Below are 11,356 nucleotides of genomic sequence, written 5' to 3'. Positions count from 1 at the left end.
ATTAGTTACCTACAAGGAAGTACCCATATCACTGTCAGCTGACTTCTCAACAGAAACTATGCAGGTCAGCCAAAACCGGTTTGGCTCAGTGGTAGAGTGTCGGTCTGCAGAATGAAAGGTCCCAGGTTCGATTCCGGTCAGGGGCATGTACGTTGGTTGTGGGCACATCCCCGGTAGGGGGTGTGCTAGAGGCAGCTGGTCGGTGTTTCTCTCTCATTGACATTTCTAGCTCTCTATCTCTTTCCCTTCCTCTCTGTAAAAAATCAATAAAAATATATTTTTTAAAAAAGAAAGAAAGAGAGAGAGAGAGAGAGAGAGAGAGAGAGAGAGAGAGAGAGAGAGAGAGAGAAAGAAAGAAAGAAAGAAAGAAAGAAAGAAAGAAAGAAAGAAAGAAAGAAAGAAAGAAAGAAAGAAAGAAAGAAAGAAAGAAACGAAACGATGCAGGTCAGTTGGGAGTGGCAAGAAATAGTCCAAGTCACAAAGTGATAAATAGAAAAACTTGCAACCAAGATTACCCTACCCAGCAAAGCTATCATTCAGAATTGAAGGGCAAATAAAGAGCTTCACAGATAAGAAAAAGCTAAAGGAGTTCATCAGTATTATATGAAATACTGAACGGTATTCTTTAAGAAGAGGAAGAAGAAAAAGGTAAAGATAAAAATTATGAACAACAAATACATATCTATCAACAAGTGAATCTAAAAATCAAGTGAATAAAAAATTTGATGAACAGAATAAGCTGTTGAATATAATAGAATTAAGGGCATAGAAAGAGAGTGAACTGACAATTCTCAGGGGGAAAAGGGGTTCAGGGGTGTGGGAAGAGACTGCACAAAAGTCATACACCTATGGATGAGGACAGTGGGAGGGGAGGTAAAGACAAAGAACCAGATGGAGGGGAGCTATGGAAGAAAAAAAGAGGAACAACTGTAATAATCTGAACAATAAAAATTTAATTTAAAATTTTTTAAGTAATAAAGGAAGGAAGGAAGGAAGGAAGGAAGGAAGGAAGGAAGGAAGGAAGGAAGGAAGGAAGGAAAGAGAGAGAGAGAGAGAAGAGAAGGAGGAGAGAGAGGAAGAGAGAGAGAGAGAGAGAGAGAGAGAGAGAGAGGAGAGGAGAGGAGGAGAGACGGGAGGAGGAAGGAAGGAAGGAAGGAAGGAAGGAAGGAAGGAAGGAAGGAAGGAAGGAAGGAAGGAAGAAAGAAGGAAAAAAAGAATCTAGTTGCCTTCCCTTCACGGCTTTCATATATACCTTGTACCACCAGAATAGTGGGTTTTTCCCCCTGAAAATGCTCGACAGCTTTTTGTGCATCTGCTTAGTATACCCTGTACCCATCTCCATACCCCAGCTCCTACACACCTGTGGAAATCCTGTTTATCTTTCCATACCTAGTTCATACTCACGGACTACTTCTGCTTTTTGCTTTTTTCACCATACTTCTACCTGGTGGGGCCCGAGGATACAACATCCATTACAAATTAACCCATTGGAATAGAAATAAATTAATATCCCACTCAGTCTTTCCTTAGGACTATAATAGGCAGCACCCTTAGATTTTACATCTCCTACACAGCACCTTGGTTCTTTTCCCTCCAACCACACAATAACAGAAATTATTGTTGTTAATATAAGAAGAGCTTCCATTTAGTAAGCTTTTACCATAGATCAGACACTATGCCAAGTGCTTCACATGCATGATCTAAAATATTATCTCATTCAATCCTTATAACAATCCATAAATTATGTACTCATACTCACATTACATCTATGAAAATATTTAGAGAGAGTGACCTTCCCAGAGATACTTGGTTAGTAAGTGGAACTTTGGGTCCACAAAATCAGGACTTATTCAAAAGCCTGCAGTCTCTCCACAAAATTACACTGGGCTGAGTGATTCTCCTGGTTCTGGAGAAATAAATGGGGATTAGGACAGAATCCAGAAGAAGATGAAAGACTTTGATCTAAACTTTAAGCTAAAAGAATCAAGTTGGTCTTTAAGGTTTTTATATTGTTAAGACATTCAACAAGATAACAAGAAAGATAGTGATAAACATCAGAGGAATTAATAGCACACCAAAAAATTGACACTTGGCTAGAAATATATTTGGATTTATATCTCTTAGAAGTCTAAATAAAGCAGTCAGCAACAGATGGAGGTACACATGCAACAGGAGCTAAAGGAAACATAATATATAGTCTAGTTGACAAGATGAAATCCCAAAATTTGAACACTGCAATTAAAGAGCCATCTTCTCTACTAAATTGAATTAATTCAGTTGTATAACCCTTTTCAAGAATAAAAAGTCCATTAAAGAACATAAAACTAAATAAGTTTTACCATGTTATTAGTCTTTCAAATTATAATTACTTAATATATACTACTTTTACATTAATATAAGAAATAGAAGAATTCTGGGAACTAAGTCATGTCCATAAACCAGACAGGCAGAGGGACCCAGCAGAAACGAGCAAAGCCTGTAGGTCATCACATTCCATCTGAAAGATCCAGATGAAACCAAATGAAACAGCACTTCAACAACACGACTAAACAACTGCTGGGACTACTGAACTCGGAAACACAGCAAGGTAAGCAATCTGGGCGCTTCTAATATTGTTCCTCATTATTATAGGCAATTTGAAATAACATGTCAGTCCTGAATCCTAGCCATCAATATAATAAAGTAATAAAACAACTTTGTTTTCAGAGGATATCCTGGCATGTTCTTTGTGATTATTTATGTCTCTGAAAATACTAGAGAAAGAATGAAATTTATAGCTCATATAACTGATTGTCAGAGAAAACAAAGTGGTAAAGAAATGCATTCTAGCAAGGATTAAGGGTGAAATGACAGCTGTGTCACTGTGTGTTCCATGAATTGTTAAATGTCCTTTTATGTCACTAATCACATCAATATTAATTTCAAATCACATCAACATTAATTCCTCTCTTTAAGTTTCTATACCATTTGACAGTCCGTGCACTACTCTTATTCACAAAAGTATCCTGAGGAATTTTTATTTGAATACATGATAACCAATAGATTTTCATTTCATAAGGTAGTTCCTTTCCTGAAAAACTAAAATAATTGCATAATATCACTAAATAAACATTAACTTTTAGATACAATCATAGAAATGTTTCTACCACTTCTTGTATGCTTTTGAATGTTTATTTCTCAATTCAATAAAAGTGGCATGCATTCAGTAAGAATCCATCTGACTGAAGCTAGTCTTTGTTTCCATTCCAAATGCTAATCACTGGCGTTCCCCAATTTACTTCCTTTTTTACCAAATAAATTAAAATACATGTGATTTTCAAAATCTTTTTTAGCAACAGAGCACTAATCAAATACAATTTTACCCTCCCACAACAGAAACACAGCAACCCAAAAAAGCACAGTTGCTTCAGGGTAGACTGGGGTGAAATAGGCAGCCAGAGATCAAGCGCTCCCCCTACTGGCTAGTAATTCCCCATCAGACTATCTGGGCTCTCAAACCTATTTCAAGAGCTACTAGAATCAGGGCAGATACAACAGCACAAACTCTGCTGTTTAGAAGTAGATGGTAACAGTCTAGAGTGAATTTTTCAGTGACAGGGAGCTCTATCATGTGATAACAAATGATGTAAAAATTTACATTTACCATACAAAAGGTGCAGGTAATCAGTAGACCACTTAGCTACCTGCTAGTACCAATCTTTAAAAGTCATTTTTAAATTACTTTAAAATAATTTTTTAAACAGTGAATTTTAGCAGTTCATTTTTAAAAGGTGACCCATAAAAAATTAATAAGATAAGGGAAAGTATATGGTTCAGAAGTAATTTTAGGTACAATACTACATATTCTAAATAAGACATCACTTAGCCATACCTAAGTAATACCTAGGATCTCTAAGAAGGGTCACTCCAATTAATTGAAGGGCTTTTGTTTTGCTGAGTGAAGTAAGCAATTTGAGCATCGGAGCTAAATTGTCATGGTCAATAGTGGAAACGCTGTACATTACCAACTGTGGTTTTTTCCATGTGGTATATAAGCTCACCTCTAAATATCAAGTATATATATAGCAGTAATAAATTGAGAGGGTGCAAATTGTTAATCATCTTTGGATGACTGAATGTCTCCATATTGACTCAGTATCAATACATACTAAAGTGTGACTTGTTTAAAATTTGAATTTGCACAAGTCAAGCATCACCTCTATCTACAATTTTGAATGACATATTACTTTCAAGATGACATGTAATTTACTATCTTAACACATTGCGGACCAGTAGTTTTATTGCTAGCTTTACCTAGTGGCCAGATAAGTTTCTATTGAATGAGTACAAAAAACCGTTTTATATGAATGTTAAAAAGGATGCCTTAAAATTAAATACCCATTGCATTTTGAAGTTAAATCAGTCTTACAAACTAATATCTTTTTAAAGTATGATCCTTCTAAACCACTGTGCAATATGAAGCGAGAATTCTTGTGAGCCGTCCACAATGTGTTAACTAGAATAGAATTTTCATGAAAGCAAGAACCATGTCTTTTTCATTTTCGTGTGCTCTACAGAACCTAGCATCCCGCCTTATCCATAGTAAGGTGCTATTCAATTAGATAAATTGTTACTGAATTATTGAATTGCTTCCTTCACCAGGCTGTTCAAATTTCACCTAAGAAATAATTCATTAGTTTCACCTTCAAACCCCACCTCTCCTCCATCTAATTCTCTAGCATTTAATTCACTATTGGGACAGAAATAATCTTGTGTGGTCAGTACTGGAGCAGGTGTAGGAGCAGGCAAGCTGGAGATAAGGAACTCTCCCAACTACTTTCCCCAAGAAGAAAAGAGCTAGGAAGGTAAGCCAGACTTAGAAAAATAAAAGCCCTTTTCTATGATCTGATCTGAGCACTTCCTGATGTCTCTTACTCAAACTTGTTATTGGCACAAAATTATGAATTGGTGCCTGGATCATCTGGGTATAAAAGTGCGTGTGCAAGGGAGTCAGCATGTAAAGAAAGAAAATACTTCTAAATAAAAAAAAATATTTTTAAATGAAAAAAAGAAAGAAAATACTACTTTCGCAGTTGAAAAAATATTGTGTCTTTGACTTCTGGTAAGATTGAATTTTTCTTATCAGTTAGCTACTATTAGATTTACTGTCTGTTCAGTTATTTGCTAATTTAGGTATCAGATTATTACTTTATTAATAACATTTTTAAAAAATTAATATTTCATTTTTATTGTATTTTCATAGACTGCTTCTAGTTGCTTTTACATGATCATCTTTGTTAATCAAATTTTATTCTTTTTTCAATGTTTTTAAGTTTATAAAGTCCTCTTCTATACTGACATTTGAAAATTACCCATTTTCTCCTATTTTACTAGTTGATTTTTTACATATGTTATGCTAATAACATTTCAAAATCACTTTTAACCCCTAAAACTACTTCATTATGTCAGAATAATTTATAAAATAATAATCTCAATTATTATCAATCTGAAATACTATATTATATACTAAATCAAATGTGTAGAAGGGCCTGCTTTGAGGACTATTTTGTTCCACAATTCCATCTATTCTTTCACCTGTATAAAAATACTGGTTAGCCGAAACCGGTTTGGCTCAATGGATAGAGCGTCAGTCTGTGGACTGGAAGGTCCCAGGTTCTATTCTGGTCAAAGGCATGTACACTGGTTGCGGGCACATCCCCGGTAGGAGATGTGCAGGAGACAGCTGGTCGATGTTTCTCTCTCATCGAAGTTTCTAGCTCTCTATCCCTCCCCCTTCCTCTCTGTGGAAAATCAATAAAATATATATTTTTTAAAATAATAATAAAAAAATAAGTAAAAATACTGGTTAATATTGTATTTTGAGTGTTTTAATATTTGAGAAGGAAAAAATCCCATCATTTTTCCTGAAAAGATTATCCTCATCTATTCAGTCTTTTGGGTATATTTTATGATTTATTTGTTACGTGTGCTAAAATAATATATTTGTTAAGAAGAAATCGATCACTTGGAAGCATTTGACCTACCATCCCAGAAGAAAGTTCATTTCTCCATTTGATAACCTTGGGGTAAATACAACCACACACCTTTTCTGGAAGTTAGGCCTTCAGATAGTGGCATATGATAGTTGTTAGATAGAGTTCTACTTTTTCAAGGTAAGAAAAACTCCTCTCAACTAAATACCTGAATAGAGATGTAGATGGTGATCTTCTGAATTCAAAGTCAGAAAAGTAGAGTTTTCATTTCATGATAAGATCTGAAAACTAAGACCCCCCCCCCAAAAAAAAAAAAAAAGTTTAATAGAAAATTTCTAGAAGAAAAAAGATAAATCAAGTCCAAATTTATAGTTATAATTTCTGTATACAACCAGATGGTGAGTTTGGGGACTATTTAATAGACATTCAACAAACAATTTCTTTAAATGGGTATTTTTTAAGCACTGTCTTGGGGAGGTTTGGTCGTGTGTGTGTGTGTGTGTGTGTGTTTTACTGTATCTGAATCAAAGATAAAAATGAATTTTTGACCATGATAAAGTTTATTCCACCAGGGGTACCAGTGCACTTTTCTACATTTAACAGCATAGGTGATTGTGTTCCTCATCCATTTTTTAAATATCTTCCCCTCTCCATTTCCAAATTATATCTCTATGACTTCATGTTTCCTTTCTTGAGAGAGGAACACCTCACATCCTTTACCCCATACTTCTCAGGTTGCCCTTTCTAGCCTAAAAACCGTGATCCTAAATGAGGGCCCAAGATAGTATCTGCTCAAAGAGAGAATGTGCCAGATACCACACAAATATACATTTTTCTCTTTTGTTTCTTCCAAGAGTTTAAGTAAAAAATAAAAATGGCAGACACATAACAATCCTACTCAAGGTATGCACATTGAGTAGCATTGTTTTCACTAGGCTCACGCTTTTAGACAAATAACTCATAAGAACATGCTTATTCCTTTTTTCTCTCCGTGGTACTCTGAGCCAGGAGTGCAAACAAATGAGACTCCTACCAGACTTATTCTATTCACTCTATGGTGTGCTTTGCTACTTATTCCTTAATACTTCCGTGAAATGGCATTATCTTCTTTCGGTAACTCTAATAATGGCCAACCACAATACAGATTATTCTCAATAATTTATTTTATAAGCTTTGGAAATAGAATCAGAGAAATAGTCATAACTGCTGTCCCCTGCACCATGTCTTTTCTCCTCAAGTGAGATTGTAATGCAAAGAATCTTGAATCTATACTCTAATCACATGGATTTTTTTTTTTTTTTGGAAAGGTCTGTTATATTTGCCTTTCAATGTCCCTTAGGTTTAGAAAAATTGCCTGTAAAGTTATATAAAGGGATTTGAATATTGTAAATAACAGAGTATGTAAACAAAATTATATATTAATAGCCCTGTAAACTTAAAGATCTTAATATTCTTCTGGCCCTATTAACTTAACTCCAAATACTGAAGAAATCAACCCAATAGGTCTATTCAATGTGGTGACTAGAGGTTGGAGAAATAAATAACCATTAGCTCTGGTTATCAAGAGCTAACCATTTCAAACTGCAGTGTTTCAAATATGTTATTAAATATTATTTGAAAATAATCACATTTATTAACAATCAGATGCCTCAAAAACACAAATATTTCCTATCTAGGATCTCCCTTCACCACAAAATGTAATTCCTTAATGCATCCACAGGTTGTATTCTGTTACCTGCATTTCCACACACTGACTTCAAGTTTCATAAAAGTAATTGTTTTGAAGAACCTGTTGCATTTCCTGAGGAATTCCTTACATAGCATATTTATACTTAGCTATTCATGAAATAAAAGATTTCTTGGTCAAATCTAGCAAACAGCAGATATTTTTTAAAGATTTTAGTGGAAATTTACCATTTTATTTTTCAGAGATCATATTTGAAATATGGCGCAGAGTGACTTCCTCTACCCAGAGAACCCAAGGAGGCGGGAAGAAGTACACCATCTTCACCAACAGCTCCTTGACTGCTTATCTGACAGTTTCTGTGCCACCAATGAGCTAATTGGAGTTTTAAATATGCATTTGGGGTGTGGGCTTGCCTCCATTGAGATGAACAGAAATGGGACCATCAAAGAAAACTGTGATACCATTATCCAAGCCATGATGGAAATCCAAAAGGAATTGCAAAAGGTTGACGAAGCACTAAAAGATAAACTAGAGCCAACCCTTTATAGAAAACTTCAGGATGTTAAGGAAAGGGAAACAGAGAAAATTGCAGTCGTACAAAAGGTTATTTCAGTCATCCTGGGAGAAGCCACTTCTGCAGCCAGTGCAGTGGCTGTTAAACTCGTAGGCTCAAGTGTCACAACTGGCATAATTAACAAGTTGGTCACTGTGTTAGCTCAGATTGGTGCTTCTCTCCTTGGTAGTATAGGAGTTGCTGTTCTTGGCCTTGGCATAGATATGGTCTTCCGTGCCATCCTAGGAGCAGTGGAGAAAACGCAGCTACAAGCAGCCATCAAAAGTTATGAGAAGCATCTGGTGGAATTCAAGTCAGCCTCAGAAAAATATCATCATGCCATTACTGAGGTCACCAATACAGTGAAACACCAAATAAAATAAACAGCCACCTTTTTTGAAACTGGAATACTCTCTGCTTCTCTTTCAATAATAGTGTTTGGTTTCTTGGACTAGCTTCATTTTCCATAAGCTTCCAACATAGACATAAATATGGTAACAGATTGGAAAGATTACTTGAGTTTTGCTTCAGTGACAAATGCCTGGACAGGTTGGTGCTAGACCATGGGAGAGAATCTTAGGATTTGTTTAACTCTACTCTACCAGCTCAATATTAGGGCATATACTAATGTAGAGTAGCAGTTGTAAGGGTAACCTTTTCCTTCCTAATTTCAAGTCAAAAATCTTCAAAATGTACATTGAAAGCAGAAGTTTTTATTCCTAACACTTCAGACATAATTTAGTTCTAAGAGGACATACTTAGTAATTTCTGCCTGGACACAAATCCTGGACCTTTGAATGTAATAGAAACACTACCAAAATTTCAACCATCAGTTAAAATCCAATTTTCTGTAAACTGGAAAAGACTGGAATACGGTTTGTAACTTCTTACTTCTATGATGAAAAGAGTCAGTGGTTCTGTAAACTTCTAAATTATGCACTATAATCTGAATGGACTTTTAACAGATAAAAGTTAAAACTAAAAAAATAAAGGTTTTGTTTCTATAACGATAATCAACCCTGATCAACTGTTGTGTGATAATTAAATATCCCTCAAGTGAATGTTTGAACACTCTGGAACTTTTTTTTTTTTTTTTTTTTTTTTTAACAACTCCAAGATAAACCTGCAAATAATGCATTCAGAGTGCAGGAGAGGAAGTAGCAACTCTTTCAAGAATTTGTCATTCAGCCGAAACCAGTTTGGCTCAGTGGATAGAGCATCGGTCTGCGGACTGAAAGGTCCCGGGTTCGATTCCAGTTAAGGGCACGTACCTTGGTTGCGGGCACGTCTCCAGGTGTGCAAGAGGCAGCTGAAGAGGCAGCTGATCGATGATTCTCTCTCATCGATGTTTCTAACTCTCTATCCTTCTCTCTTCCTCTCTGTAAAAAATCAATAAAATATATTTAAAAAAAAATAATAATTTGTCATTCAGTTCTGGCTGGTTTGGCTCAGTGGATAGAGGGCCAACCTGCAGATTGACAGGTCCTAAATTCGATCCCATCAAGGGCTACAAATCCCGTTTGCAGACTCATTCCCCAGTAGGAGGCCTGTAGGAGGTAGCCCATCAATTATTTTTTCTCATCATTGAGGTATCTCTCTCTCTCTCTCCTTCTCCCTTCCTCTCTGAAATCAATAAAAATATATTTTAAAAGAAAAGGAATTTGTCATTCAAAGGAAAATCATAATTGATTATCTTATGAGTTTTCAGAAAAAAATAAATTTCACTATCAATACTATTAATAGTAGAATGGAGGAAGTTGTCCTTGCTATATAAAGCTTTGGGTAGCCCATTTTATTAATTACATTAATTTCAGAAATATCCAGATACTATGAAGGCCTAATGGTTCAATTAAATTTCTGCAGATGGAAATGTTTTCTAAACCCTGTACCAACTAATAATTTCCTATTCTTAGATTATACTTATAAAATTATTAATAAGCTATTAATGCAAAACTATATTTGTTGTAGATTCTTGCATCCAAGTTCAAGAAAAATCTTGAAATTTAAAAACCTCAGCATATCTCAAAAAGTAAGAGCTAGAATGAAATACATTAATTTTTCAAAAATATTAATTTTCTCTTCTATCATTGATTTTAATATTAGTTCCAAAATATTACTATTTACTTCAATATTAAATATTTTTGTTATTACCTAGTTTATAAGCTTTAAACTACAAGAACATTTTACTGTTCTTTTTGAGACTCAAGTCAGTCTAAAACCAAATCAAGGATTTCCTAAAACTACAGTTAGTTCAGATAAAGGACCAATCTTAAACAGTTAAGTGCACATTTAAATATTCTACCAAACATTAATATGTATCTCCACCAGTATTTTAGAATATTGATCATTGATTGTAAGAAATGACCTATATCTAACATTTTCTTATAAGGAATATTCAGAGTAAGATCAGAAATAAACAAGTGTATTCTTTAAGGAGATCATTTTTTTAAGTATTTAAAATTACCTTTAAGAGGAAATGACACGGGAGGAGACAGAAAGAGCGGATGGAGGAGAAAGAAAGAACCTTCGAACCCTAGAACTAAGGGAATAATCGCCTACGTATAGTGACATCACATAGGGGTTTTTGGCTGGTAAAAAGACCAGAAGCCAATTAATATAACCACCTCAGCTGTCCTAAATTTAAGACGGACAGTACAAGTATCCCCACACTTCCTTCTTGTAGATTAGTAATCCGGGACTCCAATAAGGGCACTGATGCATTTGCTCACATGTCTACAAACGTTCTGTGTCCATAAACAACTACTGAACTCCAGACGCTGGCAAAACACAGTAGCAAATATATATGTTTATTGGGGGATTCGTTTCCAAACAGATATTCCTAAAAGATCACACTAGCTTACGTCATGAAGAGAGAGGGGGAAAAAAGAATCCCAGAACCAGTACAACTCCAGGACGCAGAAACTCCGTAACACACTTCCCATCATTGAATCCACCGGTCTAAAACAATCAATTAAGCACCGGGTTTAGGTCGGACTATCTTTGGCCCAAGAGGCAGGGCCATCTTTATACCAGCCAATCACATCCGAGCCGGCTCGTTTCCTTATTCCTATTGGCCTACATAAGTGTCGATCAACCTGGCGTCTTTGTACTGCGTAACATTAGGGCGGGCTCTTAGTAGATAGC

At 35.3% G+C, this 11,356-nt stretch overlaps 1 protein-coding gene across 2 annotated transcripts; it reads left to right on the top strand.

The window, feature by feature from the left end:
* The first annotated feature begins 1,255 nt into the window (after nucleotides 1-1,255).
* On the top strand, nucleotides 1,256-8,888 carry SMCO3 (single-pass membrane protein with coiled-coil domains 3). 2 transcript variants are annotated; one of them, XM_036458608.2, is made up of 2 exons: nucleotides 1,256-2,587; nucleotides 7,902-8,888. In XM_036458608.2, the coding sequence occupies exon 2, from the start codon at nucleotides 7,918-7,920 to the stop codon at nucleotides 8,593-8,595; it is 678 nt and encodes a 225-aa protein (XP_036314501.1). In that variant the 5' UTR covers nucleotides 1,256-2,587; nucleotides 7,902-7,917; the 3' UTR covers nucleotides 8,596-8,888. The 2 variants fall into 2 exon arrangements, with proteins under 2 accessions (XP_036314501.1, XP_036314502.1); XM_036458609.2 differs by lacking the exon at nucleotides 1,256-2,587 and adding an exon at nucleotides 4,627-4,844.
* The last annotated feature ends 2,468 nt before the right edge of the window (nucleotides 8,889-11,356 follow it).

The sequence above is a fragment of the Pipistrellus kuhlii genome, unplaced genomic scaffold (genome assembly GCF_014108245.1).
Source record: "Pipistrellus kuhlii isolate mPipKuh1 unplaced genomic scaffold, mPipKuh1.p scaffold_m20_p_3, whole genome shotgun sequence".
NCBI classification, from domain to species: Eukaryota; Metazoa; Chordata; class Mammalia; order Chiroptera; family Vespertilionidae; genus Pipistrellus; species Pipistrellus kuhlii.
Note: the sequence above shows the minus strand (reverse complement) of the source record. Positions and strands in the feature narration are given on the sequence as shown.